This window comes from Diorhabda carinulata, chromosome X (assembly GCF_026250575.1).
Source record: "Diorhabda carinulata isolate Delta chromosome X, icDioCari1.1, whole genome shotgun sequence".
Lineage (NCBI taxonomy): Eukaryota > Metazoa > Arthropoda > Insecta > Coleoptera > Chrysomelidae > Diorhabda > Diorhabda carinulata.
In genome coordinates, this window is record NC_079472.1 from 2,437,165 (window position 1) to 2,463,093 (window position 25,929).

The following is a 25,929-nucleotide window of genomic DNA, read 5'->3' on the forward strand; positions in this document are numbered from 1 at the left end:
TTCGTAAGTATTATTCTAGCACGTTTGATGGTCGTCGGTGTCTTGCCTCTGTGCTAACGTCATCGCTTTGAAGTATTTCTATATCCTCGGTGCCAAATCTTCGTTTTTCCCACCATGTTTACTCAAGGATTCTTTCCTTTCGGCCTTCTTCGTTTTCCCGATTCTGTATAAGAGACCAGAAAGACATCTTCGTGTCTAAGGTTACCTCCAAATGCTTGGATTCCTCTGTATACGTTTCCTGGTGAGAAACGTCAGTTCATTTTTTTTCCACAGTGAGTTGGAGTCCTTGATCTGTCATCCATCAAGAATAAATAGAATGAATATGAAAACAACGTTGCCAAATGTACACCTTTCATTATTTCGCGCTTTAAATAATTTGACGTGTTAGTTTAAAGGTTATGTTTACATTTATTTCTTCAAATTTGACGTGGGATTCGTAAATTTTGTTGTTAACACCTCGTATAATAAACATTTAAAATTCTTGCATGTCAGAATTATACGCACGCATAGTTTAAGGTGATACGAGACCGCCCTAGGGCAACATTATTTATTCAAATAAGTTATTGATGTAATGAACTCAGTAACAATAGAAGTTAACTGTTCGGTTTGAGATAACAGTCAAGTTGTTGTGGAATGCGATTTCGTTTGAATATAGAATGTATTTTATTTTTTCAGTTAATAAAAATTTCGAAAATTTCCTATTCACGCACTATTCACTATTCGAGCGCTTAATCTGTGCCAAAAAAAATTTGTTTTCCGTCGTAAATTAGTAACGACATCTTTTGGTGAAATTAGAAATCATGTACCGCCATCTTTTTGTTCCGTGTGGTGTCATCTATTAATTAAATATTAAAGTTTCGAATTCAGATTGAAATATTTCGAATTTTTTTCATTTAAAATTAGTAAAAACTAAGTTGAATAAAGTGTTTTAAAAAAAAAAACGACATCAAGGGACTTTTTGTTAATTATTTTCCGTAAACGGATCTAGCGGCATGTTTGTCAAGTTGCTAATGGATTTTGCATTTGCGTTTTTATTTTTAATATTCACACATTAACGTTAAAATTGCACGTGGCCGCCCGACAACAATCAACTTATTGTGCGTCTTAATACAAATAAAACGAAATGTAAAAAAAAAATTAAGAAAATCGAATATTTAACGTGCGCGTTTGTGACGTACATTCTACAGGGTGATGTTCCAATATACGACCGTTTTAAAAACAAACTTATCTTGATTCAAATAATCGATTTATTAAAACATCGATTTTTCTGAGCTACATGAAATAACCGATGCTCGTCCTAGAGGGAGTTAGTTGCATCTGGGATACGCCAAAGTGCTCTGCATGATCTTTCCATGATCTACATTCTAATTCCAGCGTGATTTAAATAGACCAAAGCGTAATACACGATGGGTTAGGTCGCGAGTAAATTGGACGATTAGATTTAAACGTGTAGATTTAAAAATTTTTGAAACAACCCGCTTAGTCTCGTTATCTATTCAATTTTGTCAAATAAAACGTTATTGTTTGCAAATATTCCACCAAAGATTAATGATATTCCTATTATTGTATAAATTTTGAATATATACGATTGAATTTTTGTAATATAACCTCTCAAACATGGAATTTTGAGGAAATAACATTCGTTTAACGTGTACATCTTTATTATGACAGTTGTGGTACAAAATTTGGAAAAAAATTCAACAAACTGTATTATATAATACATAATTCACGTCTCTATTTTTGTTTTTATTATTTTGAAAACGTTTTTGCTTCAAGTTACTTTCGCGGTGCTTTCAGAATCTCGTTATCAACCTAATTTTTCACTGTCACGTTTCCTACACGGCCATTACGAATTTGGAAAACAGAAAAAAAAATATACGGTAAATTCAGTTATAATTCTCCCTATATGCCGAGCCGCCGGCATCTGGAAACATTTTCTGGATATAGTGCTATTGATCAGCCGGCGTCTGACACGTCGCTAGGCAACCAGCGCGACTCTACACTCTATTTTTTAGCCGTCCTTGTCTCCGGCCCGTGGCGACGCCATAATTCCGTCTTCTTCTACTTTTATATCTCGCTTCGTTCAATGTGTGGTATCAAATTTGATTTCTTATTGCTATAACGGAGAATGGAATTTCTCTTTTTTTACCGGTTCAAGATCCCATTTCGATTTCCCCAATTATTTCGTCATAATTTGTTGAAGACAAGAAATATGATGTTTCGAAAAATCTTTCTAGGAAGTTACAACTTAACTATCAACACGGGAAGTCTTGCTGTAACATAAAGCTAAACATCATACTATAGTATTTTCCGAAATGAACGATTTCCTATTACATTTTATCCACAGAATCAACGATACGTTTAAATGGATCACCCTGTATCGATTTTGCAAGAATCATGAAGATTTATGCCCCACTGGAAGAAATCACAGGTTGTCTAGGACGCGGCGCGTCGACAACAGAGCCCGTTTTCAAGAATCTCCGCTACGTCTTCCACACTGTTGAACGATTTGGTAGTGACGAGTTCGGAAAATATTGTTGAAATTACGTTCGGACGAAGATACGAAATAAGCAAAAAAAATCTTCCTTGTAGCGTGGACTTTAACTAATTTTAACCCAGAAATTTGGTGAATAATAAATCAGAATTGTTGGTATATTTGAATCGATTTTTTTTTCAAGCAAATTTGCTCTTCTAAGATACAATTTCTGTTATATAACTATTAAGTAAATTAACTCGAAATTAATCGGTTTAATTTGGCAAAAGAATTCGAGCGTGATGTGGTAATGAGTAATAGAAACCATTATAAATATTTACAGTTTATTAAAATCGCAAATAAAATAAATTCAAATAATTCAACCTCAATAAATTCAAGTAAAACTTTTTTCTATACATGGAGGGTATACAATATTCAAAAATTACCTCCAAAAAAAAAGAAACTGCCGTTTATCAAAAAAATATTCAAATACTTGATGACTTAATATTTAAAAGAACCCTGTATAACCTAAATCACCAAAATATAATAAAATTAAACTTATATAACATAATTAAACTTCCGATGACAAATTTTTGAATATCCGATGGTAAAAAATATATTATAACACCTGTTGACTTTGTATTAAAACTTTTTTTACTATATCTTAGGAAAATCAAATTATTGAATATACAGATGCAGCTATTTACTCACCCTGTAGATACACGGCAATATTGTCATTGATACAGATTTCACTTTGTTGCGAAATAGGTTATGTCAATGACCAAGAACTTCATACCATGTTGAATAAATAAGATTTAATTTTTTAAAATGACTTTGAACATATGTGCAGCAGCAGATTTTTGTTACAAAGTGGGATAATAATGTAATTAACAAGTTACATGATAATAGTTTAAAAGAAGCCTGTTTTTTTTTCAAATGGAAAAAACGTCAAGCAATAAAAGTCTTGTGTACCTACTCTGTACCCAAATTATAATATTAAAAATATGCAATAAATATGTCCCTAAATGATGTAATCATACAAAATTTTGAATAAATACTTTTACAACAACCACGTTCGAAAATGAAATTTTCTCAAACTTTCCAATTTCACGCGCCCATTTTGTATTGTTCTAAACTTTTTTATATAATCAGTGACAATGTAAGATTCGATTAAATACATAAGGTCACACCTAAGTACTGTTACATTTATCTATTTAAAACAGTTATTATAATATACAAATCTAGTGCAGTATAAACAATCAAACAAGATTCGGTCGAATGATCTAACCTCAAAGGAAACCATAAAACATATTAAAATTATAACAATTTAAAGACTTACCGGCTATTGAGTACGATACCGTCGTTTCAACTAATCACTGAAATTAGTTTTTTTTTTCGATACACAATTGAAAATCCCGTTTAATTAAAAGTTTTTTGATAAAAATATTACGAAAATAACAAACACCCACTACCACGCTCTAATTAATTTGTCTGATCTGTAATCATCAATACTCAAACTTCATACTCATTGCCTACTCGATTCACGGAATGAGAAAAAGAAGAAGACAAATGGACATAAGAATAATGAAAAATCTTTTTTTGTACTATATTTAAAAAATGTGAATTAATAATGTGGAATTCATATTATTCAATATATTTTTATTTATTCTAAAGAATCCATTTGAATTCGGTTATTTATAGGCAATAATTATACCGATCAGTAGCGTAGTTAAAAGAAGTCCAAATAATTAATTCAATACGTAATAAATAAAACAACATATTTACCTAAATATAATGAGAAACAATTATTGCAAATTATACATTGTTTTAATGAATTTTAAAATGTTTCTTGCAATATATCATATGTGGGAAATTTCGTAATTTACGGCAGGGGAAGTTAAAAAATATTTATTTTACATACATTGCGTGTAAATGTATTTATTTCGGAATTAATGTTTTCTGGAAAAACTATTAAACAAAGCAAATAAAATATAAAGTTAAATGAATTCCTTCTCATTTTTGATTAAACTGTTAAACACAATTCCTTTTTTTTTCAGTTAATTGAAGAATTCAAACGTCCTCATGAATGTCACCTGAAGAAATATTGCAAATTCTTCTTGAAGCTCAATAGTAAGTGTCTGTAAATCAATTTGAAACGAACATTTTTTACAGTGGTGTAGCACATTAAAATTTATATATTTAAAAACAAAGCAGATGTCCTTTTTCTGTACCAAGCAAAAAGTATGGTGCTACGCCAATGAATCTTGTTTTGATATTACTTACAATCTATGTTTTCTCAAAAAAAAAAAATAATAATAATAGCAGCATATTTTTTGCACAAAAAATTTAAAATCAATTAATGTACCTTTTTATTATTATTATTATAGATTATAGGAAACGTGTTTCAAGAAATATAAATAAGTTTAGTTATGACATTCCAAGTACAAATTTACAGGCGTACCACCATCGCAAACATAAAAAAAAATATTCGACTTGGTATTCTTCTTATCGCCATGAAGAATGTATGTTGTACCTACCCCCCACACTGTATACCTATATCATATAGCTACCTCCGAGATATGATTTGACACTTGGAAATATTTACTGTGACCCCTCCCTCTACCCCGTTGGCGGTCAATGCCTGTCTGTTCGTGAGAGACCGCAGTGCACGATGTGCATTGTTTGTTGCCATAGACACACAATAAAAATTAATAGAAAAAGATAAACGCCAAATAATTATATATACGTTGTATATTAATCAAATTAGAATTACCAGTGACATTATTTAATTACATTACCATAACTACCTTGATTTCAATGTTTTAAACTATTCTTTGGTATTATGACAAGTGGGAAACGGAAGTCGATTAAAAATTATATAACTAACAATGCCATCTATGTAGCGTGATAGTTAATTACCGTACTTTGTTGTACGTCAAACAGTAGACATCTTTATTCCATTATTTTTAGGTTATTCATGAAAACAGTGCTGCGGATAATTAGTTTTTATAGGGAAGTTGTGTTATTAGTTATTTAAACTTTTATTAAGACGATTATTTTCGTTTTGTAATTTAGCGAAAGTATTAAATTTATAATCGCAGTTGGGCAACACTGTAAAAAGCTTATGTTTACCGTTTGTGTAGGATGAACATTTATTTAAGTAGGCGAAAAATATTAAAAAGCTTTTTTATTGTGACATGTAGATCCAGATTTTAACGGATTTAGATATGCGATTTTATTCTCTTAATGATTTTTATGCAAAGCGGCTTCTTTTCGCCATAGGCGGACGTATTATTAGATTGTCGTTTTATAGAGGTAAGTTTACCACTTGTAAATAATATTCAATTTTATAATAATAATAATCAGTAGTAAAAAAATAGATGTTGTCATTTAACAATATATAATAACAATCGATACTTTCACTGTTTATAATTGTCAATTAAATTTTCCACAAAAATCGAGGTTATGTCTTAGAGAATCTCATAAATTTTATAGTTGTTTTTTATTATCAACGTAATATCGTAAATGGTTTTAAAATTGTTTTTTACGTAATATATTATCGTGTCATTTATATAATCATTTATTATTAATTTTAATTTTATTTAACTTGCAAAATAATATTTAGGTGTCAAAAAGACTAAACAAATAACGAATGTACATGACTATAAGTGAATTATTTTTCGCTAAATATACGTATACGAGGGGGAATAAAAAGTTAATGAAATAATATTTATAGTTTAGTTTGTTATACTTTGATTAAAATTATCCTATTTTGAATATACAGACGTACGTAAATTAAAAAAAAAATACTAAATTAGGATAAAAAATCGATATTTTCATCAATTTTTCTGTTATATACGTTATTTTTAGAACGTGTTATACTTTTTTTTGTTTAATAACATCATTATTCATACTGTATTTTATTTTTTCAACGTAAATAGACAAATAACTCACGAGTAATTAGATATATAACAATATTGTTTACATAAAAAATTTGCACTTGTTGTAATATCCGGTTTAGTCAGTTTACAGGAATCTAGATTATCTACTAATTTATTTTTACACTAATTCGAGAATTAGGCGCCTGTTTTATCAGACAAAAACAATAATCTTGATGATAATAATAGTAATTTATAGGTAAGAAATGTTATTAATTTGATAAAGATAAACAATATACTGATAAGAATATTTCAAAACAGGGTCCCACTTACAATTACTGTTGCTTCTAGATACTTGAATGTCTTCTTCAAAATGAAATATTCCTTGATTTAGCCTATATTAACTGTAAGAGGTTAAAGATTGTTGTAGTATTTGAGATTGCAATACCAATACATTGCGTTTAACCTCAAAATTTCATTGTTAATTTTCTGAGAATCTAATTTAATAGTTATATGACTTGTATATTTAATAACTTCGCTTTACTGTAAATTGACTTACGAACATTCATTTCTTGTATTAAATAATTGATGCTATCGATTTTCATTAATATAAATACGATTCTTATCGACTTCGATTCGAATAGATCGATTCTTATCGATTTTGAATCATATAAATTCGATTCTTTTCGACTTCGCTTCGTTTATATCGATTTTTATAGACTTTGAATCGTATAGATTCGATTCTTATCTTCATCGCTTCGAATAGATCAATTCTTATCGATTTTGAATCATATAGATTCGATTCTCTTCGATTTCGCTTCGTTTAGATCGATTTTTATAGACTTTGAATCATATAGATTCGATTCTTATCTTCATCGCTTCGAATAGATCAATTCTTATCGATTTTGAATCATATAGATTCGATTCTTTTCGACTTCGCTTCGTTTATATCGATTTTTATAGACTTTGAATCATATAGATTCGATTCTTATCTTCATCGCTTCGAATAGATCAATTCTTATCGATTTTGAATCATATAGATTCGATTCTCTTCGATTTCGCTTCGTTTAGATCGATTTTTATAGACTTTGAATCATATAGATTCGATTCTTATCTTCATCGCTTCGAATAGATCAATTCTTATCGATTTTGAATCATATAGATTCGATTCTTTTCGACTTCGCTTCGTTTATATCGATTTTTATAGACTTTGAATCGTATAGATTCGATTCTTATCTTCATCGCTTCGAATAGATCAATTCTTATCGATTTTGAATCATATAGATTCGATTCTCTTCGATTTCGCTTCGTTTAGATCGAAATATTCTTCGTGTGACGCTACTGATTTCACTCTAATCGCGTGGGCAGATATTCATAGTGTTTCAAGTAGCTGTAAGCAATATTGAATTTTCCATAAGACTCTAATAGATTCTAAATTTCCATCAAATTAATATCGATACATTTCCTACGTTGTTATAAATATTTTCAAAGTAAATAACACAGTAAAAGTTGTCGAAAATCATAATGAGATATATTTATTTTGTGGTAATTTTACGTATTTATGTTGTTAAAGTTTCCATATTATATTAATACAAAATAATTTGTTTGCATATATTTCGATGGTTTAGCTCCCTCATCATTATTTTGGTCCTTTAAAATTTGTTTACAATCCTTCAATGAAGCCACAATTTTTTTTATTGTCTTTTAAGGTATGTAATAAAAAACTAATCCATTATTAGAATTAAATCTCAATAAAAAAATTTAGATAACAAGAGAAAACTTCGCAACAATCAAAAGAAGCGCAAAAAAATGTAGAAGTAACAAACACAGTTTTTTTGTATTTCTGTCAAACAATGTAAAATTATATTCCTCTACTATTAAATACTAAAATCGTACCAGAAACCAATAAAGAAAAACAATATGGAAATCGCTCGATATGCTTGAAGCGCTCGCGCTCGTACTCATTTCTTGGCTACAGCAAGCGACTTGATTTAGTCCGATTCTCCTAGATTTTGAATCATATAAAATCAATTTTCAATGATTTTGATTCATATAAATCGATTCTTATGAATTTAGATTCATATAGATTCGATTCTTATCTATTTTGACTCATTTAAATCGATTCTTATATATTTTGAAACATATAGATTCGATTCATCCAGATTTTGATTCACACTAATTCAGTTTTTATAGATTTTGATTCATATAGATCGATTCTTATGAATTTAGATTCATATAGATTCGATTCTTATCGATTTTGATTCATTTAAATCGATTCTTATATATTTTGATACATATAGATTCGATTCATCTAGATTTTGATTCACACTAATTCAGTTTTTATAGATTTTGATTCATATAGATCGATTCTTATGAATTTAGATTCATATACATTCGATTCTTATCGATTTCGATTCATATACATGGAATTTTATAAATTTTTATCCATGTACATTGTATTTATATCGATTTTTATCAATATAAATTCGATTTTCATAGATTTCGATACATATAGATCCATTCTTATATATTTTGATACATATAGATTCGATTCATCTAGATTTTGATTCACATAAAGTCAGTTTTTATAGATTTTGATTCGTATAGATTCGATTCTTATCGATTTCGATTAATTTAAATTCGATTCATATCGATTTCGATTCATATAAAGACATTTTTTATAGAGTATTATACATATAGGTTTGATTCTTTTCGATTTTGTTCATATAGATTCGATCCTTATCGATTTTTATCAATATAAATTCGATTCTTATCGACTCGATATGACTTTTTCCACATAACAAAAAATAAACGTTTCGTCTAATTTGAACAAATTTTGACAGTATAATACTGAATGGAAAGTATATAATTTTTAAAATTTTGTAAAATCATCTACGCTGTTTACAAATTTCTTCGCAAAAATATGAATTCAATTTAAGAAAAACTTGACGTAACTTCTTCAAATGGAATAGTGAATAAATTAATTATCTTTGTTATGGCGGGACAGCATTTTGTATGTCAAGAATAAACAGACTATAATAAATTTGTTTATTCGATTTTGTGTACTGATTATCACGGTACGTCAATGTTTGAAAGGGTTAATTTCGCTAATAACGCATCCTGTGTTTTGATCCCTCATTTTACTTTACAAACGGAACCGGATGGATCATTTAACATCCACAACCTCATCGCACTATTAAATAATAATGTCAATGTAAGAAGAAAGTTTTTTTTTCTGTTCTATATTATTGCAATAAATAATAAATTGATTCTTTTTCTAAAATTGAATTCCATCTTTCGTATAAAATCGTGGTTAAGGCTGGCAGGAACTCTTGGTGAGGTTCCTTCATGAAAAAGTGATGAAACAACTTGTATTCTTGCTTGACTTTATTATATATTTTGACTAATTTAAAATTCGATTAATATAGATTTCTGATTCGTATCAAATCATTTTTCATAGATTTTGATTCATATGATTCGATTCTTATTAATTTTAATCAATAGAGATTCGATTCATAACGATTTCGATTCGTATAAAATCATTTTTTATCGATTTTGATTCATATAGATTCGATTCTTCTCGATTTCTATTAATTTAGAATCGAATCCAATCGACTTTGATCCGTATAGATCGATTCTTATAGGTTTAAATTAATATACATTCGATTCTTATCGATTTCGATTCGTATATATCTAATCTTCTAGATTTTGATCCACGACGTATGTATTCATATCTATTTTGATTGATATAAATTCGATTCTACTATATTTGATTTATATTAAGACATTTTTAATAGATTTTAATACATATAGATCGATTCTAATTGATTTTGATTCAATTGGGTTCAATTTAGTTATTTCCATTCATATACATTCGATTATTCTCGATTTCTATTAATTTAGAATCGAATCCAATCGACTTTGATCCGTATAGATCGATTCTTTAATCGATTTCGATTCGTATATATCTAATTTTCTTGATTTTGATCCACGTCGATTGTATTCATATCGATTTTGATTGATATAAATTCGATTCACATAGATTTCGATTCTTATAGATGCATTCTTACATTTTGATACATATAGATTCGATTTTTTTAGATGTTAATTCATATCAAGTCAGTTTTTATAGGTTTTGATTCATATTTATCGATTCTTATCGATTTTGATTCATATAGGTTCGATTTATAGTTATTTTTATTCATATAAATCCGATTCTTCTATATTTGATTTATATTAGGACATTTTTAATAGATTTTAATATATATAGATCGATTCTAATCGATTTTGATTCAATTGAGTTCAATTTAGTTATTTCGATTCATATACATTCGATTATTCTCGATTTCTATTAATTTAGAATCGAATCCAATCGACTTTGATCCGTATAGATCGATTCTTTAATCGATTTCGATTCGTATATATCTAATCTTCTTGATTTTGATCCACGTCGATTGTATTCATATCGATTTTGATTGATATAAATTCGATTCACATAGATTTCGATTCTTATAGATGCATTCTTACATTTTGATACATATAGATTCGATTTTTTTAGATGTTAATTCATATCAAGTCAGTTTTTATAGGTTTTGATTCATATTTATCGATTCTTATCGATTTTGATTCATATAGGTTCGATTTATAGTTATTTTTATTCATATAAATCCGATTCTTCTATATTTGATTTATATTAGGACATTTTTAATAGATTTTAATATATATAGATCGATTCTAATCGATTTTGATTCAATTGAGTTCAATTTAGTTATTTCGATTCATATACATTCGATTATTCTCGATTTCTATTAATTTAGAATCGAATCCAATCGACTTTGATCCGTATAGATCGATTCTTTAATCGATTTCGATTCGTATATATCTAATCTTCTTGATTTTGATCCACGTCGATTGTATTCATATCGATTTTGATTGATATAAATTCGATTCACATAGATTTCGATTCTTATAGATGCATTCTTACATTTTGATACATATAGATTCGATTTTTTTAGATGTTAATTCATATCAAGTCAGTTTTTATAGGTTTTGATTCATATTTATCGATTCTTATCGATTTTGATTCATATAGGTTCGATTTATAGTTATTTTTATTCATATAAATCCGATTCTTCTATATTTGATTTATATTAGGACATTTTTAATAGATTTTAATATATATAGATCGATTCTAATCGATTTTGATTCAATTGAGTTCAATTTAGTTATTTCGATTCATATACATTCGATTATTCTCGATTTCTATTAATTTAGAATCGAATCCAATCGACTTTGATCCGTATAGATCGATTCTTTAATCGATTTCGATTCGTATATATCTAATCTTCTTGATTTTGATCCACGTCGATTGTATTCATATCGATTTTGATTGATATAAATTCGATTCACATAGATTTCGATTCTTATAGATGCATTCTTACATTTTGATACATATAGATTCGATTTTTTTAGATGTTAATTCATATCAAGTCAGTTTTTATAGGTTTTGATTCATATTTATCGATTCTTATCGATTTTGATTCATATAGGTTCGATTTATAGTTATTTTTATTCATATAAATCCGATTCTTCTATATTTGATTTATATTAGGACATTTTTAATAGATTTTAATATATATAGATCGATTCTAATCGATTTTGATTCAATTGAGTTCAATTTAGTTATTTCGATTCATATACATTCGATTATTCTCGATTTCTATTAATTTAGAATCGAATCCAATCGACTTTGATCCGTATAGATCGATTCTTTAATCGATTTCGATTCGTATATATCTAATCTTCTTGATTTTGATCCACGTCGATTGTATTCATATCGATTTTGATTGATATAAATTCGATTCACATAGATTTCGATTCTTATAGATGCATTCTTACATTTTGATACATATAGATTCGATTTTTTTAGATGTTAATTCATATCAAGTCAGTTTTTATAGGTTTTGATTCATATTTATCGATTCTTATCGATTTTGATTCATATAGGTTCGATTTATAGTTATTTTTATTCATATAAATCCGATTCTTCTATATTTGATTTATATTAGGACATTTTTAATAGATTTTAATATATATAGATCGATTCTAATCGATTTTGATTCAATTGAGTTCAATTTAGTTATTTCGATTCATATACATTCGATTATTCTCGATTTCTATTAATTTAGAATCGAATCCAATCGACTTTGATCCGTATAGATCGATTCTTATAGATTTAAATTAATATATATTCGATTTTCATCGATTTCGATTCGTATATATCTAATCTTCTAGATTTTGATCCACGTCGTATGTATTCATATCGATTTTGATTAATATGAATTCGATTCACATAGATTTTGATTCATATAGGTTCGATTTATAGTTATTTTTATTCATATAGATTCGATTCTTCTCGATTTTTATTAATAATATCGTATAGATCGATTCTTATAGATTTAAATTAATGTACATTCGATTCTTATCGATTTCGATTCATGTACATCGAATTTTATAAATTTTTATCCATGTACATTGTATTAATATCGATTTTGATTAGTATAAATTCGATTCTTCTAGATTTTGATTCGATTCGATTGATCGGAAACCAACGGGCAACCACCTTGAGATTCGTTGAAGTAATGTTGGACCTTGAAGCGTTAGACTTAAAGGTCCAAATTACCAAAATATATAAGAGGATCATATTTTTGAACAATAAAATTTTGAAAGTTTTCACAAGACATTCCAAAACCCCTCTCAAAACCAATGCCACACCTCTGGATGTTTACAATCCTGGGTATCTAATCTGATAACGTTAAAAGATAAAAAAAATGTTTAACTCAAAATGTATTATCAGCAAAACAGTTGTGGAGCTTACATGCGTGTAGTGGGACTTTCGAAATAATAAGTGCGAAGTCAGTAACGAGGTTTCGTTTGGTTAAAATGTGTTTTGTTGTTTGAAAGACGTTTCGATTGCTTGTATTCGGTTCGATTCGAAACCATGTCGTTGTTTTGGAAGAAAAAAAGAAGACATTATATGAAAGATATCGATTCGTGGTCTTCTGTATCAACTAGCACGTAAGTTACCGGTGGATTAAAAATTTTACTCTATATTTATATTTATATTTATATATAACCTTGGACTTTGAAAACTTGACACAAAATAATGCGTTGATTGTACCATTTGTGAGGTTATGTGAAAGTTTGGAAATGGAATAAAAAGTTTATAATATATAAAAAGTTATGCTTTAATAATTATCAACGTAATTGATTAATATTTAATACAACTTTTTATAATTGCACAAAAAATTGACTATAAAATAAGGATTATTCAAATTACTACTATTTTACGATGATTTTTCGTAGAAAAACTATAGTATTCTACTCGCAGTTAATACTTTCTTCATCCTATCGATTAGATTCGAATCTAAATTAGAGAATCGAATTTATATGAATCGAAATCGATAAGAATCGATGTATATGTATCATATATATTTAGATAAAGACTTGAAGAAAAATCGAAACTCAAATTTTGTCTTTCTTCCAAAAATTATTGGAAAAACTAATTTTAAAACAGAAGAGACCTAAAATCAAGAACATTCAGATGCATTAATGTATGAAAATCGTAAAAATTGACCTTATATTGATCAAAATCGATATTAATCTAATCTACATGGATAAAAATCTATAAGAATCGATTTATACGAATGGAAATCGATAAGAATCGATGTATATTAATATAAATCTATAAGAATCGATCTATACGGATCGAATCGATGATTATAACAACTCAATAAATGAATTATCCGTATAACAAAATCGACCACACCTAGAAACGACATAATCAGTTTTTTATTATCTGTTTTCCGTAGAAAAAGTATAGTATTCTACACGCAGTTATTACTTTCTGCATCCTATCGATTAGATTCGAATCTAAATTAGAGAATCGAATTTATATGAATCGAATCGATAAGAATCGATGTATATGTATCATATATATTTAGATAAAGACTTGAAGAAAAATCGAAACTCAAATTTTGTCTTTCTTCCAAAAATTATTGGAAAAACTAATTTTAAAACAGAAGAGACCTAAAATCAAGAGCATTTAGATGCATTAATGTATGAAAATCGTAAAAATTGACCTTATATTGATCAAAATCGATATTAACCTAATCTACATGGATAAAAATCTATAAGAATCGATTTATACGAATGGAAATCGATTAGAATCGAATGTATATTAATTTAAATCTATAAGAATCGATCTATACGGATCGAATCGATGATTATAACAACTCAATAAATGAATTATCCGTATAACAAAATCGACCACACCTAGAAACGACATAATCAGTTTTTTATTATCTGTTTTCCGTAGAAAAAGTATAGTATTCTACACGCAGTTATTACTTTCTGCATCCTATCGATTAGATTCGAATCTAAATTAGAGAATCGAATTTATATGAATCGAATCGATAAGAATCGATGTATATGTATCATATATATTTAGGTAAGGACTTGAAGAAAAATCGAAACTCAATTTTCATCTTTCTTCCAAAAAATATTGGAAAAACTAATTTTAAAACAGAAGAGACCTAAAATCAAGAGCATTTAGATGCATTAATGTATGAAAATCGTAAAAATTGACCTTATATTGATCAAAATCGATATTAATCTAATCTACATGGATAAAAATCTATAAGAATCGATTTATACGAATGAAAATATCGATAAGAATCGATGTATATTAATATAAATCTATAAGAATCGATCTATACGGATCGAATCGATGATTATAACAACTCAATAAATGAATTATCCGTATAACAAAATCGACCACACCTAGAAACGACATAATCAGTTTTTTATTATCTGTTTTCCGTAGAAAAAGTATAGTATTCTACTCGCAGTTATTACTTTCTGCATCCTATCGATTAGATTCGAATCTAAATTAGAGAATCGAATTTATATGAATCGAATCGATAAGAATCGATGTATATGTATCATATATATTTAGGTAAGGACTTGTAGAAAAATCGAAACTCAATTTTCATCTTTCTTCCAAAAAATATTGGAAAAACTAATTTTAAAACAGAAGAGACCTAAAATCAAGAACATTTAGATGCATTAATATATCGAAATCCATAAAAATTGACCTCATATGAATCAAAATCTAGAAGAATCGAATTTATATCAATCAAAATCGATATTAATCTAATCTACATGGATAAAAATCTATAAGAATCGATTTATACGAATGGAAATCGATTAGAATCGAATGTATATTAATTTAAATCTATAAGAATCGATCTATACGGATCGAATCGATGATTATAACAACTCAATAAATGAATTATCCGTATAACAAAATCGACCACACCTAGAAACGACATAATCAGTTTTTTATTATCTGTTTTCCGTAGAAAAAGTATAGTATTCCACTCGTAGTTAATACTTTCTCCATCCTATCGAGTAAAATTTTATTATTACCTATTACCAATCAATTTTTTAACCCGGTTGAATAAGTTTTTCTATGAAATCATCTCATTCGCATTTATCGTGATTATCAGAAGAAAAGGCAAGAAAAAAATGCTACAAAACTACTAGAAAAACTACAAGAGAATGGAAAAAATAAGAAATATTACGAAATAAATACTTACCAAGCATAGAAGTGGGTTAAAAAAAAATGTCAGTTAGTCAGGCATTTTTTACAACTGTTATTTGGATGAATCGGGAGAAAATGGGAAAGGAACCATCAAAATAAGTCATTAGAAAGATTACGAATGTAAAAATAAGACCAAAAATAGACAAAACAGAAATAATCGTATAAAGAAAAGAATAATTGATGAAAATGAATGAGCAGACAATGGGAATTGATTTAATCTGCAAATTGGATATTTAAACTCGAGATTAGACAACACAGTTCACCAAAAGAACCCCTCTAATTGGTTGAGCGCCATAAAATTATAACTTTTGTTACAATTCGTGATCGTGGTTGTCATGAAGATTAGACAACTCATCACGGAAGATTATGAAGCTCGGGCTTTTAATTATTAGATCAAAAAACAAAAATAAAATATATATTTACAGTAACCTAACTAAACTTTGCCATTTTTTTAGTAATATCTGTTTTTCAAATTTAAAATAATGAATTATAAGCGATTATAAACACCCAATATTGGGGATACAATTTTAAACAATTTCAAGTTTGCATTGGATTTTACAAATTCCACAAATTTTGAAAATTCATTTCTCTATTGTATGTTGTTTGGCACTTACCTTTTCATTTACCTGAAATATCTCCGTCGCCAGTTGGCGCGTCTAAACGGATTAAAAATAATAACGAATTGCAGTGCACCCTTCTAATTAATTTTACTTCTGCGCGTTTCTTTTGCTGTTCATATTTTTGAAAGAAAAACTCGTAATGTAAAACTTTTTAACTTCTCAAATAATTATGGGGCTCAAAAAGCTGTAACCGTGCTGCTAGACGATGATTATGCTAGGAAGTCACGTCAAAACATTTGATTTGAAATAAAACTTTTTAAAAAATATCTACAATCAAAATTTCAACTGAATCAAACTTTTCGTTTTGTGGGTGCTTAAAGATTTTAGAAAAATAAAAAAAAGGTTGAAACTGGTCGATCATGGTATTCTTGTTTTTTGGAAAGCACCCAACGAAATAAAATAACGTTCGGAAGACTTTTCCTCGATTGGAACTGTGTAAAATTTCGTTTCAACGTCTTCGTTTTTCGGTTTATGTTGATCCACATCCAGGTGCACACAATTTTGGTGCACAATAAAAACCAAGAAACATTCGAAACAGTAGACAAACAAGGCGAAGATTTTACTTTTGCACGTTTTTTTTGCTGTTCATATTTTTGAAAGAAAAACTCGTAATGTAAAACTTTTTAACTTATGGGGCTCAAAAAAGCTGTAACCGTGCTGCTAGACGATGATTATGCTAAGAAGCTACGTCAAAACATTTGATTTGAAATAAAACTTTTTAAATAATTTTATTTCATGGGGTGGTAAAGTTTTAAAAGCATATTTTTGTGATTTTTTTGCGGCGACGTGAGTAATATAATTTTATTAAATTCAATTACATATTTTTGCACGACTTTCGAAGTAAGCGATAAAAAAATTTCAATAAAAAATATTGATAAATAAGCCGGTGACGGTGAATCTCTAGCGGCGCCGAAGAAGTGGTTTTGCTGTGACGGATTGAAACAAAAAAATTGATATGAATTTTGAAGGTGATGTATATTTCGACGTAGTCAGGAAGAAGTTTTTTTTTGCAGCACTTTTGGAAGTGAAAAAAAAATGCTTCTAATTTCTTATCGAAAAAATAAAAAAAACAAAAACAAACTCGTCCTGATTACTTGTTGATTTATGTGAAAAATGTTCGAATTTTCGAAGGAATCGGTTCAGTAGGTTCCCAACTTCAAAAGTGACATTTTCGGGAAAATCGATTTACATTTTTCATTCGTGAAAATTCGAAGAGATTCGGGAAAACAAACTTTCTACTAGGGGTACCGAGGCCGGTTGTTTAAAACGTTGTAACTCCGTTAGTTTCAATCGGATTGACTTAAAATTTGTACACAATATTCTCGATATATTGTTCATTTATAAAAAAAATTAGAAAGAATCCGAAAAAAAATTTAAGACCTTTAAGACCCTGCTTGGGTTTCTACGTCGATTCAAACAGCATAAGTTACTAAAATTTAAAATTTAAAAAACTTGCGAATATTATAAATTTATAATATTTTAATCTTTATGCGTATATCCACGATATTATAATAAAAAGCGCCATAAATCTTCACGTATAGAAATAATATCAACAATTCATCACACTTTAATCCTATTCATGAATATTTTTCATTATCTCATTGAAATTCAATTGCTAGTAGTTGTACTATTTGATAAAGTAAATAAAGATAGTAGCTCGACGTCTCCCTATCGTATAAAATCTTTTTTATTATTAATTTTAAATAAAAAACATTTATTCTAGAATCTAAAAAGCAATTATCAACTATATTTTCATTTTTTACACGTCAAATATAAAATAATTCCTAATAAATACATAAAAATTATCACTGAGTGTCAAACAAGGACTGTATGGTGGATGATCCACCAGTTGAAACGGTTCTGTTTGAACTGATATGTCAGAGCTCGCATTGAATAATGATTCGTCTTCATCGATTGGTTTTCCTGGTTTTTTGAACAATTTTGACAAACAAATTCTGGTATAACATTCAAAATTTGACGTACCACTCGCAAATTCCCATGTGTGCATGCGTTTCAGCATTCGACGATCCTCAAGAACGTGGCGCGTCGGCAACAGAACCCGTTCGCCGGATTTTCTATACTTTTTTTTGTAAATTTAACAATTTATATCACTAGAAACTGCAATAAAAACTGTACTATTTCTGTAAAAGTTGAAGTTGGTAACGATGGATGTAAAGTAGCTAAGCTGAAGATGAAAGATGTTTTTGGTTATGCTATTGAGATAAGAAAACAAAAATCGGAGTTTCTAGATAACTTATACGTACAGTCAAAAACGTATTTATCTACGAGACCTCACGCACGGATAAACTTCCACAAACATACCCCAAGCAGGTTTAATTCTTCTTCAATGAAGACGTGAGGATTCTAGTCGTTCCAGTACACGCATTTATACCTATTAACCTTATCGTTCAGGTTGAAGGTTGTTTAATTCGACCACAAAACGTAATTTTGGTATTGCGTATTATCCTGACTGCATCCGAGGTACCACTCGCAAATTCCCATCTGTGCATGCGTTTCAGCATTCGACGATCCTCCAGAACGTGGCGCGTCGGCAACAGAGCCCGTTCGCCGGATTTTCTATACTTTTTTTGTAAATTTAACAATTTATATCACTAGAAACTGCAATAAAAACTGTACTATTTCTGTAAAAGTTGAAGTTGGTAACGATGGATGTAAAGTAGCTAAGCTGAAGATGAAAGATGTTTTTGGTTATGCTATTGAGATAAGAAAACAAAAATCGGAGTTTCTAGATAACTTATACGTACAGTCAAAAACGTATTTATCTACGAGACCTCACGCACGGATAAACTTCCACAAACATACCCCAAGCAGGTTTAATTCTTCTTCAATGAAGACGTGAGGATTCTAGTCGTTCCAGTACACGCATTTATACCTATTAACCTTATCGTTCAGGTTGAAGGTTGTTTAATTCGACCACAAAACGTAATTTTGGTATTGCGTATTATCCTGACTGCATCCGAGGTACCACTCGCAAATTCCCATCTGTGCATGCGTTTCAGCATTCGACGATCCTCCAGAACGTGGCGCGTCGGCAACAGAGCCCGTTCGCCGGATTTTCTATACTTTTTTTGTAAATTTAACAATTTATATCACTAGAAACTGCAATAAAAACTGTACTATTTCTGTAAAAGTTGAAGTTGGTAACGATGGATGTAAAGTAGCTAAGCTGAAGATGAAAGATGTTTTTGGTTATGCTATTGAGATAAGAAAACAAAAATCGGAGTTTCTAGATAACTTATACGTACAGTCAAAAACGTATTTATCTACGAGACCTCACGCACGGATAAACTTCCACAAACATACCCCAAGCAGGTTTAATTCTTCTTCAATGAAGACGTGAGGATTCTAGTCGTTCCAGTACACGCATTTATACCTATTAACCTTATCGTTCAGGTTGAAGGTTGTTTAATTCGACCACAAAACGTAATTTTGGTATTGCGTATTATCCTGACTGCATCCGAGGTACCACTCGCAAATTCCCATCTGTGCATGCGTTTCAGCATTCGACGATCCTCCAGAACGTGGCGCGTCGGCAACAGAGCCCGTTCGCCGGATTTTCTATACTTTTTTTGTAAATTTAACAATTTATATCACTAGAAACTGCAATAGAAACTGTAATATTTCTGTAAAAGTTGAAGTTGGTAACGATGGATGTAAAGTAGCTAAGCTGAAGATGAAAGATGTTTTTGGTTATGCTATTGAGTTAAGAAAACAAAAATCGGAGTTTCTTAATTTGTTTCAGATGTGAAGAATTAGTTAGGCTAATGGAGGAGGAGGACGAGAGAGGCCCCGAAGAGGGTCACCTCTTAGTCAGGATTCACGTCCCTGAACTCAACGTCCAAAAATGCCTCCAATTTCCTAGGGACCAACTCGTCTGGGACGTTAAGCAGCAATGCCTAGCGGCGTTACCCAAGGTAAGTTTTTCAAATCGTTAGTTTTCTTGTATATAATAAAAAAATCGATGAATTGTTCGACTTAGAAACGAAGGGATTGCAATAATATCAAATTACCATCAGAAATAACTGACGAATACTTGATGCTTATACCTAATACGAGGATTCTTCCAAAAGTACCTTGCCTGACCTAGAGATTGCGGTAGTTCTACTCTAGATGAGTAATCAACAGTAAAATATTGAGTAGCTGAGTTTTAACGAGGCCGTACGACCTGCGAAGACAAGCATCGGGAAAGAACCGGCCCCAAAGAAGGCAAACACCGTTCCAGCTGCAGGCAAGGTCTTGGTATCGGTTTTTCGGGATACGCGTGGGATAATTTTCATTATGATCAACGGGGAGTATTATACGAACTTATTGCAATGTTTGAGCGAAGAAATCAAGAAAAAAACGACCGCATTTGGCTAAGAAGATAGTCTCGTTTCACCAGCTCACACATCCGTTATTGCAATGACAAAAATTAATGAATTAAAGTTTGAATTGGTACCTCATGTACACTATTTGCTAGATTTAGACCCCTCGGATGATTTTCTGTCCCCAGACTCTGTTCAAAGATTTTCCAACAATGAAATACTATTTTGAGTAGCCTGTAGATTCTCCAAAAATTTCTTTGTCGGCCCAGGTACTTCTGGGACTATCCTCGTACAATTAACTTTATTTATAACGACGTTGGTTGTAACGACCAGTTTTCTATAATGAGGTTAAACTCCAAATGCTCTTAAAAATCCCCTGTAGATGTTGCGGCTGGTCAAAAACGCAAACAACTTTCTCATATTTGATTAACGACGTCCATAGAGAAAATACTAAAGATAGAGATTGCTCAAGTGGATTCCAAAGACTGGCAGAGAGAGAAAAAACATCGGTATACTCTATTTCTCTAAACTCTATTCTGATTGGATCGAAATGACGTCGAACTTCAAATGATGTAGAGTGGTAAACACTTAGGAATATGTCACTTTCTCTACGTTTAAAATTTTCTCTATGATTGAAACATTTTGGAGATTCATTAAGTGCAGTCGAAACGACTGACTGTCGAATGAATTCCGGTGTGAAATGATACAAAGAAAAGTTGATCTATTCAAAATGTTATAACTCAAAAATTAGGACTAGGACTAACTGAAAATCATGAGGATTTAATACTAGTAGCGCCATCTATGTGTGAGTCAACGTACTTTTCATATAATTGAGGAATTCCAAATCAATAATTTCAATTTAAACACGACAGTTTAATGATAGTCTACAATAGTTTTTACGGAAGAATTTATATAAATAAAAAATTGACGTTACCTTGAGAACAAATACAATTTAAATGTTTATTAAAATATTATGTAAACTTTTTAATCGTGTACATGTCTTTGGAAACAATATTAAATAATTTGTTGGCATTACATTGATTTATGTATAGTAATTTTTGTACACTTTTACTACAAAATTTCATCGGAAAAAATACTCATTATTCTCATAGAACTTGTTACCAATTAATACGGAGGGTGATATACGAGGACAGTACGATAATTATTCATCTTTACCACCGTAGTACATTTTCGTAAATACCTACAATCAAAATTTCAACTAAATCAAACTTTTCGTTTTGTGGGTGCTTAAAGATTTTAGAAAAATAAAAAAAAAAACGTTGAAACTGGTCGATCATGGTATTCTTGTTTTTTGGAAAGCACCCGACGAAATAAAATAACGTTCGGAAGACTTTTCCTCGATTGGAACTGTGTAAAATTTCGTTTCAACGTTTTCGTTTGTCGGTTTATGTTGATCCACATCCAGGTGCACACAATTTTGGTGCACAATAAAAACCAAGAAACAGTCGAAACAGTGGACAAACAAGGCGAAGACTGCAGGTCGGTATGGGGATCACAGGGCTTTACTAAGCGGAATTATTGATAAGTTGAAGCGTCTCTGTAGTATTTCACTGTACAAAAAAAGTTAGATAATCCACAATGGTCGACGTAACAATTGATGAAAATGTTTAATGCTCTTTCAGTTGATTGAATTTCAATTTGGATGGATGGATGGATGCGTTTCAGCATTTACCGATACTCCAGAACGTGAGGCGTCGGCAACAGAGCCCGTAAATGTTTAATACTCTTCCAGTTGATTGAATTTCAAACAAAAATACTAACGAAAAGAAAAACAAAACGTTATTTTAGTCACATTTTAGCAATATTTAGGTGAATTTGATGATTTTTTTTAATATTTTGTTTTTATTTTTCATTTGTGGCGGTGCTTTTGACACGTACACTCGTAGGTGTCCACTTGGTATAGGGTAGGTACACCCAGTAGCACGCTGGTTTTTGCTTGTATCTTCTTTAAATGTACTATAAAGTATATTTGCATGATTTGCTTCAATTTTGTCTTGCTTATATAGTTAGTATAATTTTAGACGTGATACAGAAGAAGGATATGGGATAGATAGTGAAGAATGCTGTCATACTTTTGATTTTTTTTACTTTGCTATGATTTTCGTTGAAACAAAAGAAATGTTAAAGCCTTCAGTAGCTAGTATTTTCTCCCCTGGCAGTAATAACAGCTTACCAACGACGACGCGCACTTTGGATCATATTCTGCGGAAAACTGTACCAAGTTCTGCGTCTCCCCATCTCATCTCAAATATATTCAATGGGGCATAAGTCTAGACTGCAAACAGGCGAAATAAATTATCTCGATAAAGATTAATTTAATGATAAGATAAGATAAAGATAATTCGAGCCAATTTCAGTTGATTTGAATCCGACTTGAGTGAATGAAACCGGCATGGAACGAAGTTTACTAATCATGATTTCAAACAATTATTTCATTTTTCAGTTAGTTCAACTTTCCACATATATTTCAATAATCATTCAATATTCCATCCATTTAATGTTTTTTTTAAGTTGGCACATCACTAGACTAACTCTGTGTGAGTTTCAAAAATCGTCGCTCTACTTAAACATATCTATCGCCTTGTCGTCCCCACATTTAGCTGATTCCGTGAGGAATAATCCCGATTCTTCAGAAAACGATACGCTTTTGTCCAAGCAAAATTCTCTCGTGCCAAATTCAACCTAGCAATGGGTGTTCGAAGGTCCAGTAGCTCTAGCTCGAGAAGATAATCCAACAGCATTAAGTGTCCACTCATGTTTACTGTTCTCACTTCTTGTAGATGATTTCGAAGCGAAACTGCCCTGATCTCTCGGTTTCTCAAAGCAGTAGAAACCAGAAACGCTTGTCGTCTTGAAGCAGGTCTCAGAGCAAAAATAAACAAAAACTGTCAAAGTTATTCTAGCTATTAGAAGAGGATGGTTCCAGAAGTATCTGTCCGATATCTTTGTTCCGCCCCTGACCATTTATAAATCAAAACAATTGTCATCACCTCACATTGTAACCTATTATGTACAAAGTTAGAAACTGACAAGTCTGAACCTAATGAAGTGCAGTAGAAGCCCAAATTTGAGTAAGTCACATCTCAGTATCAAATTTAATCATGTCGTGTAACTCGAGGTTATTAAATACTCAAGTTTAAAAGAGTTTCTACAAATTAAAAAAGATTTGGTGCCATTGCAACATCCGCAATAGCTCAGGCAGACTTCAAATTAGTTGATAATCCGCCATACTCTCCAGATTTGGCTCTTAGCGATAATCATCTGTTTCCAAAACTTGTACAACTTCTTCAATTATGTTTTACAATAAACTTTACATTCTCGCGTCCAAAATTACAGTTAATATGCACTTTTTGAAACGCCTACTATGTCTGCTAGTTCACGCACTTTCAGTCGACGATCATCCAGTACCACTTCATGGATTTTCTTCAACATTTCTCATTTGGTCGACCAGTGGAAGTCTTCTTTGGCGAGTGCCTTTAGGAGCTCTGCCATTTTTTGTTTTACCGCTTCCATCGACTCAAATCGGATCCTTTTCAAAGCAGATCCTTTCTAACCCTTCAAGGAAATCTGAGCAGACCCGTTGACGCAAGAGTTTTTGGTCAGGAGTCAGATTTTCTGGCACCTACATCGCACAGACTTTTGTCTTGTTTGTGTAATTGACATCGTGTAAAGTTTAACGATCTGCACGCACAATTTGGTTGCTTTTGGTTACTGTTTCCAGAGTTGAAACAGTCACTTGGGTGCTGGTCATCTTCAGTGCTTCCACGGTTCTTACTAAAGCGCTTACACCAGACCTCTTGCAACAATTTGTAATACTCGGTCGGAGTTTTTTCAATTTAACGAGAAATTTGAGATTTTTCAAGCAAGTACCGCTATCTCTAAGTCAGACCAGGTACTTCTGGGACTATCCTCGTATACGATAATAGTTCTTTTTTTATAATTACGCATGATATTTGACATTAACTAAAAACTGTGGGTTCCGAGAGTTAACTCAGTTAATAAATCAACTACTATAATTATACATTAATCAACAGGTGTTAGAAAAGGTAATAAATTTTAAAATTAACCTTCAATGTTGACATTTGTAGCAAGGTCAGTTGTTCCGAGATTCGTGTGTGTGTGTGTGGGTCGGTTAACAAAAAAAAATTGTTATACACTATACAAAAAAATTAAATTTCGGGCAAACATAAAATCTCCAAACACAGACAAAATCTAAACACATAATAATGTTGACAGGTTTAAATCAAATTTTGTTTTTAGAAACACCTCGATTCATAAATTGTACCATGGTACAAATCCATATCGTTTACACTCAGAGTTAATGCTTGGTGCCTTGAGGTCTTTTGTTCAAATCTGGTCTAGGAAAATTTACTCTGATTGGGGTTCGTAGTCATGTCAATTGCTTATTAACCCTTAATATGAAAGGTGGTATCTGGCAGACGACTACGCGAAAATTTAACTATCTGGGAACTCGGTTATGTGAAAACTGGTTATCAGACGTAGAAATGCGAAAGTTAACACCATAAACAGGTTCGAAGCATTTGAGATGAAGGGGATTGGACAAATAGTCATAGCTCCATAATATCAGAAATTCATAGCACCAGAGACAAGATAAAATGTTCGAAAGTGATCGCAAACAGTTTCTGGTGACTACTCAATGATAGTAAGTTTTGTAACTGCCACAAATGAATATTTAAATCTTGTATCAAGAGTCTATGCTTATCATTTAGTTAGCTACTGATAAAATCTATATTGGAAGGCTTCCCAAAGTGGTCCAAGTGGAATCCTAGGGTTCCACGGGATACTATACAAAAGGAATTTTCATAATTAGAGCTGATTTTTTGAGGACTTGGTAATATGGAGTAAAGAAGTGGTTTACGAGGAAAAAAGTTATTTTTGTGGACAGTTATTCGCTATTTTATATGTATTAATTTGAAATATTGATTAC

At 30.5% G+C, this 25,929-nt stretch overlaps 1 protein-coding gene across 7 annotated transcripts in view; it reads left to right on the top strand.

The window, feature by feature from the left end:
- Positions 1-25,929, top strand: part of LOC130900717 (SH3 and multiple ankyrin repeat domains protein 2) — a 108,462-nt gene that overhangs the window by 38,543 nt on the left and 43,990 nt on the right. For 2 of the 7 annotated variants that reach the window (XM_057811523.1, XM_057811522.1), the window contains exons 2-4: positions 4,531-4,603; positions 20,399-20,570; positions 22,868-22,885. In XM_057811523.1, coding sequence (XP_057667506.1) covers positions 20,421-20,570; positions 22,868-22,885 — 168 coding nt within the window. In that variant the 5' untranslated portion in view covers positions 4,531-4,603; positions 20,399-20,420. Of the gene's footprint in view, positions 1-4,530; positions 4,604-13,199; positions 13,429-20,398; positions 20,571-22,867; positions 22,886-25,929 lie in introns of those variants that run through there. The other 5 variants (XM_057811518.1, XM_057811520.1, XM_057811524.1 and 2 more) reach the window with 4 other exon arrangements.